The 27859-nt window shown below is 42.0% G+C and overlaps 2 protein-coding genes across 4 annotated transcripts in view; both read left to right on the forward strand.

Moving 5' to 3' along the window:
• The window catches only part of cdk12 (cyclin dependent kinase 12), an 18415-nt gene extending 8495 nt beyond the window's left edge, over window positions 1-9920 (forward strand). Inside the window, exons 6-14 of the mRNA XM_086060042.1 lie at window positions 4399-4588; window positions 4676-4732; window positions 4837-4938; window positions 5488-5565; window positions 5763-5879; window positions 5960-6091; window positions 6173-6414; window positions 6575-6964; window positions 8846-9920. Coding sequence (XP_085916168.1) covers window positions 4399-4588; window positions 4676-4732; window positions 4837-4938; window positions 5488-5565; window positions 5763-5879; window positions 5960-6091; window positions 6173-6414; window positions 6575-6964; window positions 8846-9177 — 1640 coding nt within the window. The 3' untranslated portion in view covers window positions 9178-9920. The remainder of the gene's footprint in view (window positions 1-4398; window positions 4589-4675; window positions 4733-4836; window positions 4939-5487; window positions 5566-5762; window positions 5880-5959; window positions 6092-6172; window positions 6415-6574; window positions 6965-8845) is intronic.
• Window positions 9921-11721: 1801 nt separating this feature from the next.
• LOC147182292 (uncharacterized) overlaps window positions 11722-27859 on the forward strand; it is a 61914-nt gene continuing 45776 nt past the window's right edge. For all 3 annotated transcript variants that reach the window (XR_015090575.1, XM_086060154.1, XM_086060146.1), the window contains exons 1-2: window positions 11722-11934; window positions 15894-16022. The gene's annotated coding sequence lies outside the window, so the exon portion shown is untranslated. The remainder of the gene's footprint in view (window positions 11935-15893; window positions 16023-27859) is intronic.

Here is a 27859-nt window from a genome sequence, read left to right on the forward strand (position 1 = left end):
CTTCAAATGTGGCTCATCAATAGTATTAGTTAGCTAGCATATACTAGCCTAAGTAACACACTAGCACAATCTAACATGCCATCTCACTTAGGTAAACAAATATGCACTTAACACAAACAGAATAAATTATTTAACTCACCTTCTGGCATTTACACACAATACATTTGAGAAAATACAGAGAAATTGTAACGACAAAACAGACTACATGGGTTGTTAGTAGATTAATTGGGAGAATACAAACCTCCACCTATGATTGTGCATTTTAGGATTGGGAATAAAACGGTACATTTGAAGTGCAGATGGGAAAAAAAAGAAAAGTTGGGATTTAAATGTAACAACTAAAAGCTTCCACCAGATGGAAACAAAATGTAGCTTTTATTGCTTTGGTCTGAGCATAAAATAGTGAATAGGAAAGATTTTCAGTAAATTCTATACATCCATCCATTATATGAACCGCTTATCCTCATGAGGGTCGTTAGCATGCTGGAGCCTGGCCCGGCTGTCTATGGGTAGTAGGCGGAGCGGAGTACACCCTGAACTGGTTGCCAGCCAAACGCTCTCTAACGTTTAAAACTGCTCAATGCAGAACATTTAATTTCGAACCACTACTGCCAAGTGTGGCCAAAAAATGAAACAGAACACTCCCTTCTCACCTGCACAATGCACACATGGCGTCAGATCCTCAGATGGATGGCGGGAAATTAAATGCTAATTAGAAGATGTTTCAGTCATAAATGGTCAAATAAAAAAATACATTTTTGTGCATAGGGCAGTTTTAATGTTGTTTAGGTTATGTACTATTCTTGACGTATGTGTTTTCATTGCCTGGTGTTGACGCTGTTTACTTGAATGCAGTTTGTTTCATGTTTTTGGTCAGTGGCGTCACAGCCATATTGCATATACTGTATGTGACCCGCTCGGACAGAAGGGTCCGCATGTCTGCGACATTAGTTTTGAGTTAGTGACAAAAAATTGATTGGTAGATAGTTTGGCTTCAAATCTCGATTTAGCTATTTCTCCTTAAATAACCTCTTTCAGGTCTCTATTTTCATTTCCCAGCACCACAAAAGTTAAAATTGTAATAGAAGTGTATGAAAATAAGCAATTATTTGAACAAGTGCTTCCCGTCTTAGAAACCTGCCTTAAAATAACCTGGAGTTCTTCGCCTCTAGCATCACTTCACAAATGATTGATATAAATGGACATAGCAGCCAAAAAAAAAGTCGAAATACACCATAATCAGATCCTTAAGCACGAAAGTGAACAGAATGAGGAATGTCATAACAACGGCTTCCTACCTTGTAACAGAAGCTAATGTCGTCATCGGTTCGGACACCGCCGCGAAGGTTTGTAATCCAAACAGAGATAATCTTCGATTCTGGGATGTCTTTCTTTAACAAGTCTATTTCTAGTTTTAATTTAAATGGATGTAATCATGCAACTCTTTTGCCATAGCCGGTCACATATGCCACTAGAAATGTACATGGAAATAGACAGTTTAAAAAAAATAAAATGCAAAAAAACGGGATACATGGTGTCATCCATTTTAGGGGCACCTGTGATTAAAAACACAAAAGAAGAGACCAGCCAGTATTTGTGACGAGCTGCAATGCAGAAACGTTAAATTTTAGTTTTTCTTTTAGTTTTTCTTTGCGTATTCTTGAAGAAGAAAAATACCAATGTGAAAAACATAAAATCCAGCACATGAATTTGATGTAGAAAACCCATTGCGGACTTAATTAGGACCCAACCTAAGGAGAATAAAATTACATTAAAATAATAACAAAAATACAATGCAGTGTGCCTCCAGTGTTTTGTTGTGAACGATTAAAAAAATTATAACATTGATGTTTTTTCCCCCCTTTCGTTGTGCCGCGCCCGCCAGTCGTGTTCTCACACACTCCATACGGGAGGATCTCAACAGCAAACAAACTCCCGCTAAAAAAACAAACAAAAAACCTTTATGTTACCGTGGAGAAGTCATTTACACAAGGAAGCACGTATGACAAGAAAGGGGCACAATAAGAGCGATCACCAAAGCGGACATATTGCACCTTGCTAATGATATGGCACCCATGTATATAGTGAGGAAGACTGGATATCACCACTTGCTGAAAACGGGAGAACCCAGGTATGTGCTATTGCTACCTAGCCGCAAGTACCGGTATATTGCTCAAGTTGCTCCACGCCATTTGTTTAGGCAGGGGTTATTTTTGCCGTGACTTTCAACTCAAATGCTAGCGGTATTTTTGCTCTGAACGGCTCCAATATTGGTCAATCGCCGGAGCGAGGAAATCTTTAGCCTGCTGTGAATGAGATATTTTATCCTGATTGCTCATAGACATTTACAAGCTTATGTCAATAGCACAAATGTGCACGTTTATGTCACTGCGTGGTCGCAACATGTACACTATCTCGCCAAGACGGACTCGCCTTGCAAGCACTTACTGGTATAAAAGACAAGCTTACTTTCACTCGCTGTGCCCGTGACACTTATTAGCCTCTGCGTCGTCTGCGACATAAAATTCTTATGAAATGTAGTATAGTGGGCTGGTAATGCTGATAACAGCCTATTTTCAGTGAAAAAACTAATTAAAAAGTGAAAGGAGCTCTATAGAAGGGGGTGAATTTAGTGAAGCGGACTAATCACTGTAAAATGGCCGATTTACGGTAGGCAAAGGCTTTCTTACACCGGGGACTGGCCAATCAAATAACGCTAAAAAGAAATTTGCCAGTCATGGCAAAACCGCCATCTCAATTTACATAACAGTACTTGTAAAATCAGCAGACTGTTGAGGAGGGGATGACAAACTCAGACTGTTTAACTTTTAAAACAAAGTTGACAAAAAAGTTTATGTAAAAAAAACAAAACAATAATAATATATAATTGGGGAAAATTATAGATTTTTTTGTCAAAAAATCAGAGATTTTATTTCTAGGCAAAATCGCCCAGCCCTAGTTTCCCTGCAAATATCTCAAAAGGAGATTTTTTTCCCCACAATGTATTTGTTTGAAACCATTTGAAAATGCACCAAGGCCCTCGTTAACTTCATTCCTGAGTGCAGAAAACTTCAATAGGAAATAAGTAAATTGATTTCATCTGCAAATAATACTGCACATAAAGTGTTTGATACTGCAGCAAAATAAATCATATAATAATGGCCCCAACATGGAACCTTGTGGTACCACACATTGCATTATGTGCCTTTCAGACGCTATTGGCATTTTGCAGGTGATGTCACAGCCCTCATGGGAACGCCCCCTCCGGGACGCTGGACGGCAAAAGAGCCACTTGCCTGTATTGTAACCATTGAATCTCGTGCAGCGTTAAGTCCTTTATCTTTCGTCTTTGTGCTTGGACTTTAAAAAAAAAAAGTCAGTTAGCATGATTAACAAGTTTTACCTTTGCATTACGAGGTATATTGTCCACCGGTGTGAGCGTAGCATCTCGTCCCAGAGACTCAGCCAGCAACAAGCTTTTAAATCAGCCCCGGTGTAAGGAGAAGATATTGACTGCATAAGGATATAGGCCGTGCGCTGTGAATTTTGGCAAAGTTGGCGATTTGATTAACTTGGCAAAAACAGCAGGCAACAGAAGGTAAGTGGGCTGTTTTCAAACTAGCGATCTCCAACTTAAGTAAATATCGCGCTCTATGAGTCCCGACTAAATGTGCAACTTCGACTGACAGGTGAACTTTAGTTGAAGTAATAGATTCCATGGCTCTATGGGCAATGATAACTTTTAATTTGTAAAATAACAGTCACTAAGTCGCTCCGGGTCATGTCCACTTCCATTCATTAATCATTTCCTTCTGCCGTCCGTCATTGGGCAGTCACGTGATCACGTGACGTCGGTCGGTGCAAATGGTCAATACCATGAAATAATACTAACATATTGGAGTCTATTATGTAGATAATTACGAAGCCACTCATTTTTGTAAGTAAAATGTCATGATTGGCAACATCAAATGCTTTGGAGTTAAACTAAAAAATACCACATGCTGCAAACTCTTTTTTTCGCTAAAGCTTCAACTACGGTAAATGTAAGGGGTTAGCTCTCTACGTTGTCCTGTTTGCCTGCATAAACATCTTAATTTGACAATTTCCATGGCAAAGATTATATGGGACAGTTTGCATCCATAAGTACAAAGAAATAAACTACTAAGCAGGTTTTTATTATTCTTCCAACAAAAGAATAGTGTTTTTATGTGGCCGTTAACACGGCTGAAAATTCACCACTTTTTTGAAGTGCTTGTAAAATGTATTCCATCCACCATTTTGGATGAATTCTATCCATTTTCTATGGCGCTTGTCCTGATTAGACTCACGATAGAGCAGGACCAAGACCATCCGAGTGGGCGTACTAACTACCTCATCCATTTTTTGTTTTTAAATTAGGGGCGTTTTACCTGGTTTTCGAGTACATGGACCACGACCTCATGGGCCTGCTGGAGTCGGGCCTGGTCCAGTTCTCGCATGAGCACATCCGCAGCTTCATGCGCCAGCTGATGGAGGGCCTGGACTACTGCCACAAGAACAATTTCCTGCACCGCGACATCAAGTGCTCCAACATACTGCTCAACAACAGGTACAACTCACACAAGAAGATGCTTAAAGTGTGGAAATGTTTTGTCACATATTCCCAATATGAGATGTTCTCATGTGTTTCTTGCAGAGGTCATATTAAACTGGCTGACTTTGGTCTGGCTCGCCTTTATAATTCAGAAGAGAGGTAATAATCAAGCTTCCTTGTGACCTTGGCAGTTTCCCCTTTAGTAACATCGCCTTGCCACTAGATGCCACTGTTACTCTTTTTGACACTTTCTATGCTTTCAGTCGGCCTTACACTAACAAAGTCATCACGCTGTGGTATCGCCCACCTGAGCTGCTGCTAGGCGAGGAGAGGTACTCTCCGGCCATCGATGTGTGGAGTTGTGGGTGAGTGTAAAATCCACAAAGAATCATTTTATGTAGGTCATATTCACTTTTGATGAACTTAGTGTTAAAACGTTTCTTGACAATAATATGTTTGATGTGAGCTCACTAGTCTAAACATGACTTTCTGATTAATATTACATTTGTCAAATATGAGTTATGTAGCAAAATCCCGCCGTTTTTATACATCTCAGGAGGCGGCCATTTTGCCACTTGCTGTCGACTGAAGATGACATCAATGTCTCTCAGGTCTCAGACATTGACCAATCACAGCGCAACTTCAGAAAACAGGAGAGCTGTGATTGGTCATTGCTTGAGCCCTGAGCAACATTGATGTCATCTTCAGTCGACAGCAAGTGGCAAAATGGCCGCCACCTGAGATGGATGAAAAGGGCTGGATTTTGCTGCTTCCTCATATTCCACTAACTCAATAGTAGCCAGAATGCCATATTTAAACTAGTGGGGCTGTATATAACATATTATTGTCTAAAAAAATATATATAATAATTTAATGGGTTGACTTTGCTTTTAACTCTGCCTTTTGTGGCTCAGGTGCATTCTAGGAGAGTTGTTCACCAAGAAGCCCATCTTTCAAGCCAATCAGGAGCTTCTGCAGCTGGAGCTCATCAGGTATATGATTGAATTTTAATGTCGGTTATGATGATGTTACTTGGTTTGAAATATTTGAAAACCACAGATCTAATGACTGAGGTCCGGAGCCCTACTGAGTTTTTAGTCTTAATTTGAATCCACCAAATTTGACTTTTTGGAGAGCACTCTTTGTTTGCTTTTGTTTGATAACTATTGTCTTTTTGTGTGTTTTGCAGTCGCCTGTGCGGCTCCCCCTGTCCTGCGGTCTGGCCTGACGTTATCAAGCTGCCCCTCTTCAACACCATGAAGCCCAAGAAGCAGTACCGACGTAGACTACGGGAGGAATTTGCCTTGTACGACCTTGTCTGAAATCACCCTGGCCACGATTCGTCATCTGATGCTCAGCTGAAAAACGTATCTCCATCTTTTACAGCTTGCCGACCTCTGCCCTTGACCTGCTGGACCGAATGCTGACCCTGGACCCTTCACGCCGCTGCACGTCAGAAGGAGCGCTCAACAGCGACTTCCTGTGTGACGTGGACCCCAACAACATGCCGCCGCCGGAGTTAGTAGACTTGAGCTGTTACAGTTTACGTGAGTGCCTTCAGTTCTGTAACGGTGTTTTTTTCCATCCCCCTTTCTTTAGTCTTCCTCATCACCAAGACTGCCACGAGCTGTGGAGCAAGAAGCGGCGGCGTGCGCGTCAGAGCGGGCTGCCCGAGGACGTCCCCAAAGCACCCCGGAAGGACATGTCGAGCACCTCGAGTGGGGAGAACAGTCGTCCGCAAACGAGCCCGGCCGTAGCGCCACCACCCCCGCCGCCGCCCCCTCCTCCCCCTCCTCCGCAGGGAAAGTCAACCTCGGCTGCGCTCCCAGACGATTTGTCAGGTCAATATTTTGCATACTTTTACATTGTAAGATCTTTATTCAGTTGGCAGGCAATTTATTGTTGATTGATTGATTCTTTTTTCCCTTCCAATTTTGGATGAGAAAAAAAGTCAGACATTATGTCCCTGTGTTGATTGTGGTTCTCCTGACGCGTGTCCAGTGTTGGGAGCTGCCGCCGAGCAACTGAACCAGACCGAGATGGCCCTGCTGATCAACCTTCTCCAAGGCCAGACGGAACTCTCCCTTCCGCAGGTCTCGCAGCTGCTTAACCTGTCCAGCGCAGAGACACTCAGCCAGTCGCTCTCGGCGCTCAGCGAGGCCTCCGACCACCACCACCAGGGCGGTGCGCCGGCCGCAGAGCCGCCGGAGCTGTCGCCCGCCTCCGGGGACGCGGCGCACCTCCCGGAGGATCAGGCCAACCTGCTGGCGCTCATCCTGGGCCACATCATGAAACCGCAGGGCGACGAGCAGGCCGATGAGAGCAGCAACGGCGTCCAGTCGGGGGAGGCCCTAACGCGCACTTCGTCTGACTCCACTACTGAGCGCAAGGGCAAGTCTGGCTTTAGTCTGTAGGAGGTGACACGGGGAGATGTCGTCACTGGGGACTGCAGTAGGACAAGGAAAAGTATTGTTACTTTAGAGTTCTATCAACAGAATTATCATGCAGCAATCCCCCGCTTTTTTGTGGTGACTAGGGACCGAGCCCTGCTTTGAACACTGTTGCCACGGTATGTAATGGCCAGTAAAAAATGCCCAGTTGGATCACATGCACATGAAAATTTGGTTTCCAGTGACGCCAAGCCTTACCAGTACAGCGGATATGCAGTCAAACTTTGAATCTTCAAAGCCGTCACTTTTCAGCAAATTCAAAAAACGGCAACATCAAATTGAGAAATCATTTTCAACACTCTGCTGAAAGTCAACCAACCATATGGGTCAGTAATTTGTAGAATTCATAAAATATTCTGAATTTGTCAAGATAAGTATACGTATATCATAAGTCCATCCATCCATTTTCTTAACTGCTTAATCCTGGGTGCTGGAGCCTATCCCAGCCACCTTCGGGCAGTAGTCGAGCTATGCCCTGAACTGGTTGCCAGCCAATATGCATGCACACTGCAGACTGCATAGTCTCTGTTGATGAAATGATGAGTGCAGTCAATGAATGGTCAATCATTGCCTGTGAAATATTAGCCTGTTTTCTCTGTTTGCATTATAATATAGCTACAGCAGTCAGGGCAATCTCATCCTTCTATTCAGTAAATTAAAAAAAAGAACAATAGTGCAGTGTATCTGGAGTTTCAACAGGTTTTCCCCAAAAAGAAGACCACAGTTTGCTGTTTTTCCATTGAGCTGCAGAGGCACCAATCGTATTTGGTTCGCGGTTGTTAAATTGTAGCCCAGTGCGGCAGCTCTTAGTGTTTCAGAAAAAGGGCAAAGATCCACTCACAAGTTGACATAGGTGTATTTTTCATCAAATTTGCTTCCGTTAACACTGCGTGGTGACTTCGTGAATGGTGAACCACAATAATGCGGGGGATTACTGTATATATTGAAGAAATGAGCAGGATCATTATTTTTAATTGGGCCAATGATTTAGTCTCCTTCTTAACTCCCACAAATATCAATTGGTTTTTTTGGGTCCCCAAATGTATATAAAAAAAAGTGTCTTCATGTTAACTGGGTGCCGGTTTGCTGCACATGGAAATAGCCGGCTGGTGTACACAATAAAAGCACCACAAAGTCGAGTGTCATTCATTTGTAGAAAGTCAAAACTGTTCACTTTTTCTTCCCCGTCCGTCCCAACTCTCACATTTTCCTTATTTCTCCACACTCATTGGTTCTGTATCACGTCATTCCCCCCATTACCACTCAGCTGCAGGAAGCTTCAGACTGTCATGTCATGCCCGCCTTTTTACACGCTCATAAGTTATCAAGTGGAAATAAATGTTTTCAATCTTTAGACTTTACCTGCATGTGCGTCTTTTTACTTTTATTTTACCCACACACCATTTTTACTTTTTTTTTTCTCTCAACATGGGTTTAACAAGAATAAATGTGGTTACCCTTTTGAATGAAAGGCTGATACTTTAATGCAGACAGCAGTAACTTTTAATGGGGTGCTGCCATTTCTTGCGTTTACGCTCACCCTGCCCGTGCCAATCCCCGTTTCTCACCCATTCCCCACTCTGCTGCTTTCATTTTAAACACCTTAGTGCCAATATTTCAAAATGGTGCTCACTTTAAAAACATTTTTCACTTTTAAGTTGACGTGATTATATTAAGGATTTCACGCTAATAAGTTGTAATGCATGTTGTAAAGCATTTGAATGGCTCCCTCTTGTGGTCAAGGTAGGAACTACAGCATGTGCCCTTGCATCCTTTAAAAAAAAAAGGAAGAAAAAAGGCTAATGTGTGATGTCTTCTCCAGATGTGCCCAAAAGGAAGCCATTCACCACCTGCCCCGCGCCCCCATCTGGCGACCAGCGTCCACCCTCTCCTCCGGGGCTGCCCCCCGCCGCAGGCGCTCCCTGCCTGAGCCAGGACATCAGCACATCAGAAATGGCAGCCGCTCTCCTCCAACTCATCTCTGACGTGAGCGTTCCTTCGGATGGAGAGGAGCCGTCACCAGACACGGAGGGCTCAGCCAAGGCTCCACCACCTGCAGTGGAGGCCCCGGACCCTCATGGAGGTGATTCTTCTAAGGCAGCACATTTCCCCAAGGACCAGGACCTCCGGTTTTCACATGGAACTACCCACTGAGTCCACCCCACAGTTCCATACCTGAGAGAAGACACACAGGAAGCGAATGTTAAATCATCTGAGAAAGGGGACTGGTGGGATTTTATGATGGAAGTGTTTTGGTTCTGCCCATTTCCTTGATTTATTGTCAAAAGTGATTATTATGCAGGTTTTGCATTTGTCTTGCCACTGGAAGTGAGGCAAAGTTATTGGGCAAACATGCTTGGCTTCGCGCCTTCATCTGCCTGAATGTTGGACGGTGCTAACCTACAAGGCTGGATGCTTTTTCTTTTTTTCCTTTTCCTCAGATGCTGCTCTGTATTTGCCATCAACTAAAAAACAACAGTAAACTCGGTGTTGTCACAAGCCTTATAAATATAACCCATAGCGCGCGCTCATCTGCGCTTAAAAGCAAAATCAGTCGCTCAGCAACATGCATTTCTGCTTGGTGAAGTTGAAGTCATCAGACAAAACAGACTTTCAGTGCTTTTCCTGGAGGCATCCAAAAGTCGCTATTAGCCTCCCTGTGTGTGTGTGTGTGTGTGTGTGTGTGCAAAAAAAAAAGAAAAAAGGTTTTCTTCATTTTCTCTTTATTGGTGCAATTATTTTCTAAGTAAAGAAAATGATACATTTGAAGAAAATCATTCTAATAACGATCTACGGTTTTCTTCAAATGAGTGCATTTCATGTGTCTAAGAGGAAAGCAAATATTTTGTAATATATGTTTTGTTTGTTGAGTTTATTAAAGGAATTTATGCGACCAATTTAAGTGTCTTCACTGTCTATTATTTGGAATATAACCTGAACATCAAATTCGGGTTTTGGATCACCTACAAAAGAGTAACTATGGTCATTCTTTAGAATTTATAGATTTAGGTTTGGATAACTGTATATTCTGCACTTTTTTTGTATAAAATAACCTTATGAAATGTTAAGTCATACCCCAATCTGCAATGCTGACATTGAAAATAATAGACTTGAACAAAAAGAATGATAATATTGTCATACATTCTTGAACAAAAGTTGTTGATTTAAGAAAAACTCAGATTTCATGGGTGCAAAAGTATGTGAACCTCTCACTTAATCAAACATTGCACCTCCTTTTGCAATGAGAACTTCATCCAAACACTTTCTTTAGTGATTTATCAGTCTTCCACATCTACTTTGGGGGACATTTTCTTTCTTGCAAAATGCAGCCAGTTGAGAAGAGGTTGGATAGGCGGATTTTAACTGGGCACATCCAGAACATAAATCTTGTTGTTCTTCAGGCATTCCTTGGTTGTATTGATGGAATGCTTTGGATTATTGTCACGTTGCACGAACCATCGTCTACCGGGCTGTAACTTCACAAAGGACAGCTTCAGGTTATGATCCAGGATTTCACAATTTCCCTCTGAATTCATGATTCCCTGGACTATGTGGAGTTGTCCAGGTCCTGATGATGAAAAGCCAGCCCAGAATTTAACATTCTCACCCCCATGCTTCACTCTAGGATGAAGGTTCTTTTGCTGGTATGCACTGTTGACTTTTCACCAAACATTGACTGTTTTAGTTGTGACCAAACTGTTAAATTTCGGACTCATCTGTCCACCGAAGGGACTTCCAAAAAGCTTCAGGTTTGTCCAGGTAAAGTTGAGATGGGCAGCTTTGATCTTTTTTTGTGAGCAGAGGCTTCTACCTGGCAAGCCTTCCATGAAAGCCTTGTCGATGGACTTTTCTTCTGATTGTTAAAGCATGCACATGTGTCCCATATGCAGCAAAATAGGTCTGCAAATCCCTTGATGTGATGTTCGAGTTAGCTTATTACCAGCATTATCATTTTTCTTGTGGTTCTTGCTGATATTTTTAGAAGGTCGTCCACTTCTAGGCAGGATTGTAGTAATTTTCAGTGTTCTCTCGTTGCAAATGATCTGCTTCACAGTGGAATGCAGAAGCTCATTTTTTTTTTTAGATGACTTTATAGCTTTCCCCAGACAGATGTGCTGTCACTACCCACTTCCTGAGGTCCCCTGAGATTTCTCTTCCTCTCAGCATGACTGACCTGTATGGGTTCACCAGGGTAGGACTAAAGTGATGTGGTTTTGTCTCTGTTTCAGTCAGTGACGCACAATTTCTTCGCTAAACCTCTCTCGTTTCATCGGTCCATTTCAGTGGTTAGTTTAACTACCAATTTGGCCTACCTGATCCTACTATCCTAGCTCAAGGTTCGCTTACTTTTGCACCTACATGAATTGACCAAAAACTCTTTTTAATTAAGTTTTGACTACACAATTGATTTTAAAAAATAAATTTAAAAAAAAGAAGGTTTAGTAGTAGTAGTAGTAGTAGTGTGTGTGTATATATATATATATATATATATATATATATATATATATATATATATATATATATATATATATATATATATATATATATAAATAGTCATTAATCTGAGGGCAGTACTATATATTTTGGCAATTTTTTGGGGGGAAATTACCTTAATCTAGACGAGAGCCAGGATTTGATAACGAACACGAGAAAATGTGGCCCAATCAGCGTCCATCAGGAAGTAACGTCTAAGGGCGTGCTTTAAGTAACTTCAGGGTTCAAATTGATCGTCTCAGTTTTCAGAATACTTATACTGAGCTGCGTGAAAGCGGTAGATATATTCTTTTAAAGAAATGTAAGATATTTAATTCCTTCTTTTGGTTCGCATTCATGTTTTGTTTTTCTTTGACAACGAGAAAGAAAGATGGTAACCAGTGTCATTTTTCCACTAGACCCGAGGAGCTGCTACAGGTAAGGCCCGCCTACTAACAAAATGATGAGATCTGATTGGCTGGAGTCGATGAGACTGACAAAACATTTGTTCAATGGCTTTCCCGGTTCTTTCGACGGTACTTTCTGAACCTATCTGACGACAATTTATGTTACTAAACTTTAAATGTTTCATAATCCACAAATGTTAGTAAAGTGACATCAATGACTAGTTTTTTCTTTTTCCTTTTTTCCATTAGAAAAAAAAAAAAGAAATAGCATTGTTTCTGAATTTCAACCAGGTTTGATCTCTTTATGGAGCTCCTGACAGGCAGACAAGCGTCATAAACTGCAGATTGGAAAGCCTGCCAGCTGCATGCACTCTAGTTGTGTGTGTGTGTGCGCGCGCGCGTGTCTGGATTGGCCTCACGCACACACCAACCACCTCCTCACTTGGCAGGCTAACAGAGACGCTTAGCCCTCTTGGCCCAAAGCGTGCAGCTGAGGCCTCTGGGTGAAAGATGCATTCATTGAGTGGCTCACCTGCCCTCCAGCACCAGCTCACTGTGTGTGCGTACGCACGTTTGACACCAGACAGTGTGTGTGTGCAGCTGTGCACGCGTGCATAACTATTGTGTATGTTTCTGTCTGATGCCTTCACCCGCCGGGACTGGGAATAATAGTGAATGTGCCCGTAGGGAGGAGTGGGCACTGCCACTGCCAAGTCACAGAGACCGGGCGAATAAATCAGCAGGGCGAGGAGAAGGAGGTGCGCCATCAATCAGAAGGGCACCTTATGGGGGAGGGGGGGATACCCATAAACATGCCAAGCTTGCCAGGCTGGAGCATGTTGTCGCCATTCCTCAGACAGGCGACATGGTAATGGAACGTAGCCTCCATTTTGAATGATTGTCGGCGGTCTTGACAAACAATAGCGCGGCGGTCTGTCAGGTGTCTCGCTTTCAATGGGATCAACTCCCTCGTTGGCACAAACGTGTTCCCCAACTAAGATGATTGGCGCGATTCGTTAAAAGCTGACGCTGAACAAAGGCTAATGGCTAAAGCTATGGATGGCATTTAGCGGCAATCTCCGCTGTCATTCTTCATGTTGCCACGGCAAACAATGCGAGGTTGGACAGTGAGCGCATTTCATTTGGCCGCAAACTCTCACTTAGGATGATAGAAGGGCAAAGGTGATTTATAACGTGGCGCTGGTTTACGTTTGAATCAAGGTCGAGTCTAGTTCTTCTTTGCAACTGTGAATTTAGCTGTCTATCTATCTATCTTAGCTAGCTAGTTAGCCATCTATCTGATCTAGCTATCTATTTTCCATTTCCATTTGTATGTCCTTCTATCTCTTTCATATCTGTCACTCAGCCTGTCCATCCATCTGTCCGTCTGGCCTCCATCTGTAATTCTAGCTGTCTGTCGTTGATCCACCATTTCTATGAGTCTTTCTATCATTCTGTCATCCTTCTGTCCACTCGTCAATCTCTTCCTCTATCTTTCTATTCATTTGTCCATCTTGTCTGCCTTCATTCTATCCATCTCGTGGGTCTGTCTGTCAGTCTGTTCATCCCTCCGTCTGTCCGTCTGTGTATCGATAATTATGTTCAAAGTTAGACACTTTATAGATGTGATCTGTTCCCCTTAAAAATGTCTGCCGTGAATCCCAGCAGTGAAATATTCTTTACTGCGAGTCGCAGTGTGTTTTATAGACGCCTTAACTGCGTCTCACTTCGCTCCGCACTTTATAGATTTGCTTGAGAGCGTCTGCCGCCGCGCGCACGCACACACACACACACACACACACACACACACACACACACACACACACACACACACACACACACACACACACACACACACACACACACACACATTATTATTTTTGCCATCGCTCCACGGCAGCGAGGCCACGCTGGGAGTTTTTAGGAGGTGCAGATGTGCGCTGATGTCACAGGCGGCGGGGCAGGAGACGACGAGCGTAATCAGGGATAACGGCTTCCTGCTTTTTGGAATAAACCCAAACCTGTCTGAGATCTTGTGGCAGATTTACCATCAAGGAAGTTGCACACAGAGCTGTTGATACTATTTGGGTTATGTTACTGAGCTACATGACTTTTGCTGTATCGTCCAAATTATTGTGGTAATATGAGTTACTCTGTGATTCCAATCACATGTCAAAAGGCCTATTGCTGTCATGATATTGATATCGGGATCATTTTGTGTGGTGAGCCGCTTTCCTTCCAGTTATCTATTGACTGTACAGAAATTAAAATATTGGGATAGTCTCATATGGTTCACTTTGACTCACTTCATTCGTACGTTGCATACTCTGCTAATGCCACAGCCATAGGCACAGTGCCTGAGCTCACAACAGCAAACTGGACTCTCTTTCACTGACTCCCATGTCCAGGCCCCACCTTTAAAGCCACACACACTCAAAGTCACAGATATTATACTGTCGAATGTGAGGAGAGTGACCCCAAGTAGGCAACAGTAATGCCAATTCACATTTTGTTCTTTTAATAGTGCAAAATATTTTTCTTTTTCTAAAAATATTCAGTTGCTGCAGCCCTAATTGTGATATTAGCAAAATCAGATTTTTTTTGTGGTATCATTGTGAGTTACTCCAGTGCTGTTTTGATTAAAAAAAAAAAAAACGGCTGTATAACCGTTTTATAATATTATCGATAACATTAGCAAAATATCATAATAGTATACAATTGTATCATGAGTTATGCTATTGTTTTAGCAAAGATGCACTTTTGTTAGGAATCCCATGATCCTTTGCATTTTTTTTCCAATTAAAAAAGATTTCTCTTCAGTTGTTGCGCAATTGCCATATTATGACATTATCAGGCTGCGTTCACCCTGCAGGCAAATGCGACCCAGATCGGATTTTTTTTTGCCCAAATGCGACCTGTATCTGACTTTTTTATGTCAGTCTGAACGGCTCAATTCAGATTTTTTTTCATGTCCGACCTGGGTTACTTTCATATGTGGTCCAAGATCGGATACATATCCAAATTTCTGCAATGCGACCGCAGTCTGAACAGTCATATATCCGACCTCGACGTTATCAAAAGTCCAATATGCGCTCCGCGCGGGCGGGGGCATTAAGCTTGATTTATGTTTGACACTTGACCTGAATCTGCAAAGTTGTTTCGAGTAACAGTTGTGTCTTTATATTAGACATTAATTTAATCCCACTTGCAACCTGAAGTATAAAGATGACATTTGTGGTGGTGATATTTAGCCACGCAGACGGCTCATTTATTACGCGCGGTAATAACGTGACGCCATTGTTAGGGGGGGGGGGGTGGTTTTTCGTGAAAAGAGGCGCTCGAACAGGCTCGCCTCATTTTCACAAAATATTATTTCTACCTCCTCCTGCGTCACTCTTCTGTTGGTATGAGATGGTAAAAATTTGAGCCGCAACGACGGACTTATAAAAGTCAAAAGTACAATCGCTGTATCACGTTTCTATTTGATATCAATGGTATTTTGATATCCTGATATCACATTGTGAGTTAACTCGTGTTTTTTCGATACGCCTTTTTGGCTTCCGATACCCGGCTGTCCCGTATCGGCCGATGCCAATACCATATCGATACCACGCTGTTTGAAAAAAGTGTTTTTTTGTTTGTTTGATTTTTTTTAACTTGGATGTAAAATCATCACTATCTTGGTCAGGCACTGCTTAAAAACCTTTGTGAAACAGGAAATGCATGCGTGCGGACACATGCCAGTGAGTTAAAATTTCTATACTAGTATCGGTAAATGGAATCGGTTCATTATTTGTGAGTACTCGCCAATATCGGCTTTTAATGCAGTATCAGGATCGGCACAATACTAGAGTTAAGCATTTGGCCGTTTTGGCAGTATGCACTCAACCTAGAAATTCCCAGAATGCATTGCATAATGCTTTGTTTGTTCTCTTCCTTAAGTGATAAATGACCGCTGATTTATTTTTAATCCCTGTCTGACATTTCCAGAGTCAAGTCTCGGCATGACGCAGCACTTACCAGGCCTCATCACCTTCCTCTTCTACTTCCCGTGCAGACGTCGTCGCTTTAAGGCAGAGGGGGCTGATGGGAAAGCAGTCAGCCAGGAGGGTGGTTTTGGTGAGTCTGTGTGAGCAAGTGTGTGTGTGTGTGTTTCGGGGTTGGGGGGCGTGTGAGGAGGAGTGGGGGTGTCGACGGGCCCTGCAGGACCATTTGTGCTGAAGCTCATTTGCGCAGCGACACTTAATTGGCTACAACAATTAATTAATGTGTTGGAAAGTTGGCACAAAAAGTTCATTTAAGAGGGTTTTAATAAGCAATTAGAGGAAAAGCAGCGAAGAGGGGGGAATTAGCAGGCGCCAGCGTCTGGCACGTCCGACTGTAAGCGAACGCACCGCTTTTTTTTTGTCTTCCTCGCTGACCTCTCACTTTTTTTGAGGGGCTGATGAATGGCTGAGCCGCCATTAGAACTGCATTATGCGCCTTTCAGGGCTTCTCGCCGTGTTCCTCGAGGTGCCTTCAAAGCCACGGTGACCTTATATTGTGTCCACGTCAACCCCCCCCCCCCACCCCCCACAACTCGACGGCGTGGCCCCTCCCAGCGCCACCTCTTGTCCCGCCGCCTGGTGTAAACTATCGCATGACTAATGAGCGGAGCAGGTTGGAATCCTGGGGAAGATGTCCTTGGAAGACGAATGCATTTTGCAGCGGAATAATTAGCTTAATTAACAAATTCTGCATGCATATTCATCAGCCTATTAATGTCCGCGTTGCGCCCTGCTTGATGAGCAACACTATAATAACCGCTTCATTTGCATACGATATGTTCACACACGCCTTGTTCCGCCTCTTAAAAAAATCTTTAAAAAAAATCTAAGTTGCTGAGCCGCTAGTTGCACACAAATCTATATGGCAGTTTATCCTGTTAAGGGTGGCGGGGATCTTGACCCCAGATGACTTTGGGCGAAAAGGCCGATTATACCCTGGACTGGTCGCCAGTCAATCACAGGGCACATATGGCGACCTAAAACCATTCACACTCATTTTTGTGATGCATTGTTGATCATTAAGTGTTTATTTTTAAATACGGTGATGCCTTGAGATTATTGAATGTGGCAGTGAACTCAATTTAGCCGACTCGACAACAAGCAGTAACTTTACAGACAGCGGACGATTCTTGACGAAAGAGGCTTCAAGTTGTTCATTGTCACTCTCAGAAAAGTTTGCTGTAAACTAAGCATAAAAAAAAGAGAATTTTACGTGTATTTCAAACAACAGTCGGTTTAGCTTAATGCTAGCAAACAATACAAAATCCATAGACAGGCTAATGACTAGCATCAGTGTTGCAAATTTGTGCTGCATGTTTATCGTTAAAACAGTTGTTTTTCTGTTTTTCTTATTTTCAATGTATACTTTTCATATGTAATACAGGCTCGTAGCAATTAAAGTACAATTTAAATGTATATAAAACAACCTGCCGCGTCATCTTTATAGTGCCATATTTTGGCTGCAAATTCTCTTATTTTATGTTTGACTTCCTGTTTCCTGCCAGTTTAGGATTACTAAAAGAGAATACAGTGCAAGAACAAGATTTTTTTTAATGTGATTTTAAAAATACTTTGAAAGACCTTAATCATAAGGTATGGGAAAAGAGCATCGTTTTTAACCTGGATTTAAAAAGCATTTACATTTTATTGGGACACAGCAAATTGGGCGACTATATTATACACAAGTACAGAAACCCCCCCCCAAAAAATTTCCGGGGGGTGTATTATACATTGGTGTGTGCTATTCACAAAACTTTACAGTAGCCTAACTACAGTGAGTGATTAACCATCAAGAACTACAGTATATTGAAGTAAGGGGAGGAGCTTAATTTAGTCAGTCATTCTTGTGGTTATACTGTACATGCACATGCCTCTATCTTTGCTTCTATCTCATTTGTGATGCTGCTGGATATCAGATAGTGCTAAATGAGATTGGAAGTGTGTGCGTGTGCGCGCGCGACTGTGAGTGTGTTTGTGTGACACATTTGTCGACTGCCTTCCTGTTTCCTGCTTCCTGTTTGCTTCCCTGGTGTTATTTATTCATCCCCGTCAGACTTGTCCTTAACTTATTTATCCCTCGCTTTTGAAGTCGGGCTGATGAAGTGTATGTGTGCGTGCGTGTGTGCGTGCGTGAGAGCTTGGCTTTAATGACAGGTGCTTTATTCTGAAAGGAACACTCCAGCTAGAAGGGACGGCAATCAACCAATCGCGTCCTTGTATTTCCTTGATTTGTGTTTACGCTTGAAGGGCTTGTCGGGCCCGTTTGTGTTTGCTATCACGCTGGATTTGTATTCCGAGTCACACGGACGCTCCGCGTGTGTTTGTGTGTCACTTCTGTCAAAGTGTGTGTGCGCGCGTGTCTGTGTGTGTTGCGCATTTCCTGGGAGGCTGCGAGCATCGTTTCATCTGGCCGTGCGTGCGTGTGTATTTGCGCTAGTCTCTTTGAGTTCCACTTGTACCCTCTCATTGCCGTGTGTGTTTAACCGCTTCTCCTGCCACATTTCAACGCACGCTCACACACGCACGTATGCACGCAAACGCCACACCTGACCCGGACGTGGGACGAATACGTGGGCTGTCTTCTTTCGTGGCGTCTCTTTTTGAGGGGAAGGGAGGGTGTGTACACGGCAGTGTGTGTGTGTGTGGTCGGACTTGTTTTTGTTACATAGTGGGGCCAACATTTTGAGACTTCCCAGAATTGTGGGGTCCACCCGTCCATGTGGGGCCATTTTGCTGGGCCCCACAAGTTTAGACCTCTTTTTGAGGGTCAAGACTTGGTTTTAGAGTTTAGGTTTGAATTGGGTTATGGTTGAGGTTAGGGTAAGGAATAGGGATAGGAAATCATTTTTGATGGTTGGGGTTAGGGGAAGAGGCTAGGAAATGCATCATGTCAATGAGATGGCCCCACAAAGATAGTAAAACAAACTTGTGGCGTGTGTATGCGCACGCGCGTGTGTGTACGTGATGCCAGCTTGCCTTCAGACAGCAGCAGTTTGCCGAGTGAGAATTAAAAGTAGGGAGCGATGCCAAGCGAGTCCCCCGAGACACATAGAAGAGACAGAAGAGGAAATAAAGAAAGGAGAGGGTTTTTAACACGTACACAAACACATGCACGCACATATGTAATCATCATAGAAAGGAAAGAGAAACCTATAGAAACACAAATTATAAAGCAAACATATATCACATCCACTTATATTCACATCACATATTCTCACCATAAACACTATTTGGTCAGAAGTAGTGGGGCGCAACTTAGCACCTCTGCCTCACATTTATGAGGTTCTGGGTTCGAATCTCATCTCCGGGCTTCCTCTGTGGCGTTTGCGAATTCTCCCGTACTTGTATGGTTTATCTTCAGGTACTCTGGCTTCTTCCCCAAACCTTCCAAAAATGCACATGAGACTCCATCGTGAGTGCACACGGTTGTTTGTCTATACAGTGGGGCCTTGAGATACAAATTAAATGTGTTCCTTGACCAACCTCACGACTCAAATCATCTTCCCCCATTGAAATTAATGGAAATGCTATCAATCCGTTCCAGCTCCCAGCCCGACCTCCATAAGTAACACCAATTATTTTTTTATTTTTTTTATTGAGAAAAATATAACTCAATAATATTCTAATTCACAAAAACATGCAGTAATTACATAATTAAATAGAATATATAAAAAAAAGTTATTGTTGCACTCATTCTGGCCTTTGCCACCGTGGGGAACATTATACAGACAAACAGATATAGAGGACTGTACAGGAGACTCTTCTCTTCTTTCAGCTTCTCAGTACAGCACTGATATTAGTCATTCTTCGCAGAGGATAAAGAATATGCTGCCTCTTGTCCCAAAGTCAGCCCAAACAGGTTCCAGCTCACCCACCATGCTAATGACGACGAGCCCTATAGAAAATAGACGCCTACGTTCCCAGTTGTTTGTCTTATCATTGAAGGTGTGAAAATTAATGAATTAATTGATCATCAAATTAATCGACAATTTAGTGAACAATAATCTGTTAATAAACAGTAATCTGGAAAACATGTTTAAGCAGTACATTTCAACGCAAAATTCATTTTTATTGGCTTATTTGATTAACGAGTGGAATTATCAAATGTTTTAATATTCAGTAGTGATAGTACTACTTATCATCCTTTTGAGAAATTGTTGGACAAGTATGTGCTTCCAATTTCCCCCCCTTTTTTTTTGGTTCTATTTTGCTTGAATGAGTATGGTGTACAAGAACAAGCCCATCAGAAGCTCACCATTGTGCAAAGGCGCCCACAGGCATGCCGAGGACATCCAGCGGCTGTCATAGCTGCAACCAACTCCATTTTGTCCTCTGTAGTCACTTCCTTTATGTGGAAAAGGCACCTGTCCAAATACTTTTGTCCATTTTAGTGTACGGTAGCATCAAGATGGCCGTCACCCCCCCACCCTTCCTCCCCGCCTCCTTCTCTGTCTGTCTGGGTCTCGCCGGTCCCGGGCGAGGTGACACCCAGTGTGCCGTCATGTGACACCGCGCTGTCACCTCCCACTTCCCTCGCATCACACCTCTGCCCCCTGCTGGGCCGGACCCGTCAACACACACTCATACACGCACGCGCATGCACATACACACAGCCTGACACCTCCTCCTCCTCCTCCTCCTCCTCCTCCTCCTCCTCTTCCTCTGTGGGAAGCGAACATCAATTTGGAGTTCTTTAACTTTTGTATGTACTAATATAGAATTCGGTCCTCAAAAGCTTTTCTGTTTACTGTTAGTTCCTGATTATAAAACTACCACAAGAGGGTGGCCCACGCTGGTCATCAGAACTGATACCTTGAAATTAGGCCTGGTGTCAGCCTGATACTGATACATCATATTGGCACTCACCTGTAAATATAAATATTTATGAAACATCAAATAATTCATTCAACATAATCTAATATAAAGCATATTGGAAAACCAATAAAAGTGTAAAAGTCGCTAGTTCCAAAATTGCAAACAGACATTTTGGATCCCATGGGAACATCTCTAAACATTTCGGGCTCGAAATCAAATGCCTTGCCAAAGGTGACAGGAAGTGAGGTGGCGAATAAATCAGGCGTTGACGTTTCCAGGAAGTTGGCAGGCGGCGGCCCCTTGCGAGGCGTCGCACTTGACATCTCGGGCTTGCTCCGACCAAAGCGGGCAATCGGACCGCCGTTGCCGCCGCCACTACCGTGGCCACTGCCCGCCTCTTCTGTGGCGATTGAGATATTTTCGCATTAGTTGGTGTCAGGAGTAAATTAGAGGCCAGATCTGTTTTCTAATCAGAGCACAAGCAGCGTGTTAGAGGAATTAGGGCGACAGCTGCCGGGAGCTTTTTATTCCTCTCTGCCTCAGCCAGAGACAGGCGGACCCCAGCTCAGGGACCACCTCTTTACCACAGCCACCTGTCAACACCGCCATGCGTGTGTACATGTGCGTGTGTGCGTCCTCCCTCATTGACATCCTCACATACGTGCGAGTCCATTGCTGCTCGCTCGCATGCGCCGACGCCGTCTGGCGCGCTGACCCGCCGCCATCTTGGAAATGAAATGACAGCGCAGGTTGTTTGCGTGCGCGCAGGCACGCACGCGGCCCCGTGAAAGGCTCTGATGATGAGCGATCAAACCGGAGTTAGGCGGGCTTGGCATTTATTTAATATCATTCTGGCCTATAGGGGGATGACAAAAGTTACATATTTTATCTTTGAATCGTCTTTATGCATGTTTTTCGTACCGTTTGTGTTCAAATTTGCAGTTTAAAACACTTTTTTTGTCATATATATATATATATTAAACTGTTTGTATGATTTGACAGAAGAATATTATTTGAATCATCTACGGAATCTTGTATCGCCGATTTTATTTTAATTGCAACTTTAAAAATTCTCACAGCATGACAAGATACAGTAGAGACAGCCGACGTGACCTTAGTGGCGTAGTCATCGCTCCCTCAGACTCCCTCTGTTTCCTTGGCCCGATTATTTAGCCACAAAAGCGAAAAAAGAAGAAGGATTTTGACAGCTCTCGAGACAAAACAAGGTTCATGAATAAGTCATGCTAGCAATGTAGCATCAATGGCTAAGAATGCTTTGTTTACATGCATTTGCTTATAATGTTTGCAGTTTGAAAACGGCAAACTCTCCCTTTAACAGATTATAACTACTACAATGTTGAGGCTAGCCTAGTTAGCCCATATATTAAATTCCCATTACGTGTTATCGTTAAGCTAGCGGACTTTTGTCAGGCAGGTGCCTATGTGGTTTGGTCAGATACACAAGATGCAATTTTCTTTGTTTTATGTTCAGTTTGACAGTAAACATCAACAGCTACATTGAAATCCTGCTAGCAGTTTGACAACTTTAATCTCCCACTTCAACAGTTTCTAACGTCCATAATTGTGATGCTAGTTTTGTTAGCCCATAAATGTTGTTTCCCTATGATGTGTTAGCGTTAAGCTGCCGTACTTTTGCCAGCCAGTTATGTGGTTTGGTCAGTTGCGTAAAGTGTACATCTCTTTGTGTAACGTTTGACAGTAAACATCAAACATCAAAACATCAACAACTTGTATATTGTGTTTTTATTTTTGAGCTAAAATACTCATAAATGATTTTCATATTCAAATTGCAAATTTGCACTACTCGCTCTTTATTTTCATCAGAGAATGAGACCTCAACTGAAAGCCAACAAATGTTTAATGCAATGGTTAATTTACAGTCATTTTTCACATAAAGTCTAAGCGTTTCCTTTTTCAAAATATAAAAACAATACATTTTGAAATAAATGCCTTACATTGCACATAATAGGTCGGAGGTTTGTCATTAAAATTCATGCATTATTCACTTAGAAGTGAAGGGAAAGGCCAAAGCTGGTGAAAGGCACTTCTTGGCCTGGGCCGCGCCACTTCATAAAATGTTATGGAAAATATTTTTTATAAAAATGTAATCAAATTGTTCCTTCTGCCATTCCATTAAACATGACCTATAAGTGAATTTAAATTTCACTGGTGATCAATTTGATTCTGCGGTTGGCTTATTAAAAGCAAAGTCAAGGACAATCATATGCGAAAATTAAAAATTTTTTGGACAGACGCCAAATGTGTTAGCGTTCATTTCGGCCGCTGTGATGCTAAAAGAGGACGACGGACAATTCCCAGGAAGATGGATGATAAAAACGTGAGCCTCGTGAGCCACTCACCGCTGATGATGATGATGTCTCTGGTGGGCCGGACTGTGGGAGGGTGAGAGGTGTGGGAGGTGGCGTGGTAACACACGCACACACACACGCACACACTTGCTTTCCGAGTGTCACTTCTCTCTCTTTAAAAATAAATAAATAAAATTTCTTGGAGGACTTTCAGGTGGTCAAATTATTCCATAATTTGTGTTTTTTTTCTTTACTTTTTTTTTTTAAGGGCTGGGCAATTAATCAAATAATATCGATATCGCGATATTGTTTCATGCAATATGCATATCGCTCGTTTCATATGGAATTGTATGCTTTTATCTGAATTTGACCAGTCGGATGCAAACTTAAAAATGTGCATCAATATCCAATAGCTGAACATCATCTAGGGTAATTACAATTAATGAACTAAGAATACATTGAGCTTGCTTAATTTGCTAGATGAAAAAATTATTATTCTTTCATTAGATAATAAAAATGTTATTTCTTTAGGTACATGTTAAATATTGCAATAATATCGATATTATATATATTATACATATATAAAGTGTGTGTGTGCATGCGTGTGTATGCTTTTTAAATTTGCTTTTTAAATTTAAAATTTGGGGGTGAACATTTTTTATCATATTTTCTTGTTTCCACACATTGGCAGAATCCTCAAATGTATCTATTTAGTTATACACTCTCATTAAAACAAAACATTGCGCTTAAATGATAGCTCCAATATTTTTTTAAATTATTTTCCTAGAAGAAGAAAAATACTAAAGAAAGAGTTCCCATTTTTCTATTAGCATACTTTCTGCATATATTTTTTAGAATGTTACTGTTAAATTCTAAAGTGGCATATTATTAATCATTTATATTTTCCTGTAATTTTCCTTAAAAATAAATTATTTTTCTTCATGTTTACTGACAGTATAATTTGACTATTTGTTTAATTTATTCCTATATTGTGTTTTATTTATTTTTTATTATTTCCCTATGCTTTTTATTATATCTAAGCAAAAAAAAAGTGTGAACTCAACTTGTTATAGCATATTATGTTTTGTTTTAAAAGTGTGAAAAAACAACAACATTGCACCTACATTGCACCAGAAATAACCTGGTAGCATTGAGCTATTAATACCGTTTTAATTTGGAGTTTGGCAATCAGCACACTCACACAAACCCACTTGTGTGAACATTAAGCTAAATGACGCAGTAGCGTGACCCATCTGGACCGGGATGACGAAAAGCTTGCGTCGTCCTCTTTGGTACGTCCATTTCCACCTCGTGGCTGCCGATGCTAATTTGCTGCACATAGGATGCGCATATACATACGCAAACAGTGTCATAAATAGAGCTCGAGTGGCGATGGTGGGCCTGGACGTGAGCCAGCTCTGCACCAGCTCACTGGTTAAATTATTAACACCGACTGTGTGTGTGTGTGCGTAAGGGGCACGGCAACGAATAGATTTTTCCGAACAGAGCGGGAGAATTTGGGATGAGCAGCAAATAAAGCCCTGGATGGCAGCGGCATACTAATGGTGCGAGTGTGTGTGTGTGTTTAGCAGAGCGAGGGGCGGGGAAGAGCGATGGCGAGAGATCTGGGAACGTTGGTTCCGATCCAGAGAGTTAATGTTGCGCTCATTGATGGATAGAGTGCCAGTGAGGAGGCGCCGCACAAAAGATGGATGGAGAGTAAGTCTCCTGCCTCTCCAGACGCCCGGGCTACGATCGTCCGTGTTGCTTTGATCGGAAATTGACGTCAATGAGTGAAAACATCGCTTTTTAGCCTTTGAATGCATGTGCTAGCCTGCTGGGTGGAACAAAGTAACGATATTGTTGTATAGTTAGAGTGCGACACAACATCAAATATCAATGCTCGCATTATTTTCATATAAATGAATATAAAGGCAATATACTGTAAATAAAACATTTGTTTTCCTGTATTGATGTAGACTATGTTAATATCGCAATGCGTCAGATCTGTATCATCTGTTACTGATTGATACGCAAGGATTAGATATCAATGTAGTCGTTTGTTCTTTGTTATTATTTGTGTGTGGTCTGAAGAGCAGCTAACATTTCCCATAGTCGACGAATACCATATTAATATTGCTACACTCTAAAAAAACGTTGGGTCAAAAATGGACCAATCCTCTACTTGGGTCAATTGGACTCAACTTTGAGTCAATAAATTGGTCTTTTAGTGTAAAACAACTCATGAATAGTGGTCAGATCCTATACTTGGGTCAAAAAATGGGGTCATTTTGTATAAAACAACCCAGAAAGTTGGGTCAAATTGACCCATAAAGTGGATTGGTCCACTTTTGATCCATAATTGGGTTACTTTTGACCCAACTGTTTTTAGAGTGCATTTATCAGTATCGTCTAAAATGATACAATGTCGATTTGTCACTATCATACTGTATATCAATATCATCGTTCTTGATCTCTTGTGAATTGGAGAATATACAAGAAACCAGTTATGCTAGCAACTAGTATTCAATGTAGTGACTTACCCTTAGTTGATGAATACAATATCGATATTGCCATGTATCATTTGTTACTGATACAGTATCCCTATACAACTATCATTGATCAATATCATCGTTCTTGATTTATTGTGGTGTGAAGAAGAATATACATAATACCAGCTATGCTAGCAGCTAACATTTAACGTAACGATTTCCCTTTACTTGAAGAATACAATATCAATATAATGTATCTGGATTGTATTCTGTTGGTACAGTATCAATATACCACCATGATGCCAGCTATGCTAGCAGCTAGCACATGTATGGCGAATTCCCCTTAATATCAATATGGCTACGGATCTGTATCCTCTGTGACTGATACAGTATCAATATATCACTATCATACATATCACATGATCCCAGCTATGCTAGCAGCTAGCTTTTCCTGCATCGTGAATTCCCCATAGTTGAACACAATTTCAATATTGCCATCTATCTGTATTGTTAACCGTTGTAATAAATCAATATCGTCATTTTTGTTCTTTTGTTAAGTAATTTAAATACACAAATATGAGAAGACTCGCTAGGACGACCGTCAAGTCCACCTTCTGACGTCACTCACTAGGCCACACAACACATCAAAGTTTTAGTTTTAGTATGTTTTTGTATGCAGTGCTATTTTTTTATCTCTTTTTTATTTTTATTTTTTTTAAACAGTTTTGATTCTGGAATGAATTAATGACATTTGTTTCTCATGTAAAATATGTTCCTTGGCTCAATACATTTTGGGAAACACTGCACTAAAAGAGCCATATGAATCATGCTACAGAATTTTAAAACGTAGTCCCTGCTTTTCAGTACTAAAAAAGAGCAAAAGCAACCAAGAATAGTTGCATATTTTTGTACGCATTCTAAACCTTTTTTGCCTGAGAGTTCGCCACACACACACACACGCACGCACTTTCCCCATCTTCCTCCTCTCTGGCGGGGGCATCGAAGGGGTGAAGTGATCTGTGCGAAAGCCTCCTGTTCGATGCGCTGAGGCAGAGGAGGATTGTGGGTAGCGGCTGTCTGCAGGGGTTGGGGGGGTGGGGGCGGTGTAGTAGAGTCAGCGATGAAGGGGAGGGGCGGGATGGGTTGCCGGGGCGGGCGGCAGCAGATGGCGTGCCACACTGCGAGGCCCGTCGGCTGGCATCCAGAAGAGGAGGAGGAGGGAGCGAAGGGATTGGAGGGGCACCGCTCCCAAAGTGCCAGCAGGCATCAGGGGGAAGGAGAGCGGGGAGGTTGAGGTGAGGGGCTTCGGCGGGAGATGGAGCTGCTAGACATTGTCAGATTAGAGCTCATAAGCGGGATTGTGCCGCTAATTGCGGAAGAACGGCAACAACCGACACCCATTTGTCTTTCAAGTCCAAGTCCCAATCCGCCGTTGACGGTTTCTGAAGATGGCCTCCTACTGGAGCGTGACGCTGGCGTCGGGTCGCACTGTGACAAGCTGCTCCGATGTGACACAAGTTTGGCAGGCTTGGCGTCAAGACTGACACCGGGTTAGCGAGATCATTCATGTCCACTTGACATTTTAGACCAGGGGTGTCCAGACTTTTTCAAGGTCCACGTAGAGGCCCACTAACAATCTTCAGTTTCAATGTATTTGCCTTACGCTAAAACCAATCCATAACAGTATACCAATCCCTGAATGTGTTAACTCATTCACTGCCATTGACGGCTATAGTCGTCAAAAATTCATTTGAACTATTTCTATTAGTTTAACATTTTTTTCTACTTTTGTTAACAAGAGTATGAAAACCTAGATTTTTTTCATTGTACATTTGGAACAGATATCAAATGTGTGGTTAATTGCGAGTTAACTAGTGAAGTCATGCGATTAATTACGATTAAAAATTTTAATCGCCTGACGCCCCAAATTTTTAATAATCTTTAAGTCGCATCAGGCAATTACAATTTTTTATTGTAATTAATCGCATGACTTCAATAGTTAACTCATGATTAATCACACATTTTATATCTGCTCTAAATGTACAAAAAAAAAAATCTAGGGTTTTATACTCTTGTTAACAAAAGTAGAAAAAAATGTTAAACTAACTTTTGACTTCGATAGCCTTCAATGGCAGTGAATGAGTTAAACACATTCCAAACTTGATTTATCAACTCACAATATACATCAATAATCATATCCAAAGGTTTACATTCTAAAATGAACCTCTCGCCGTCGCTTTCTGTAAGCGTAAAAAGCAGGTCTGCAACAGGTG

Source organism: Leptonotus elevatus, chromosome 1 (genome assembly GCF_054856555.1).
Source record: "Leptonotus elevatus isolate MCC_2025b chromosome 1, RoL_Lele_1.0, whole genome shotgun sequence".
Classification (NCBI taxonomy): Eukaryota; Metazoa; Chordata; class Actinopteri; order Syngnathiformes; family Syngnathidae; genus Leptonotus; species Leptonotus elevatus.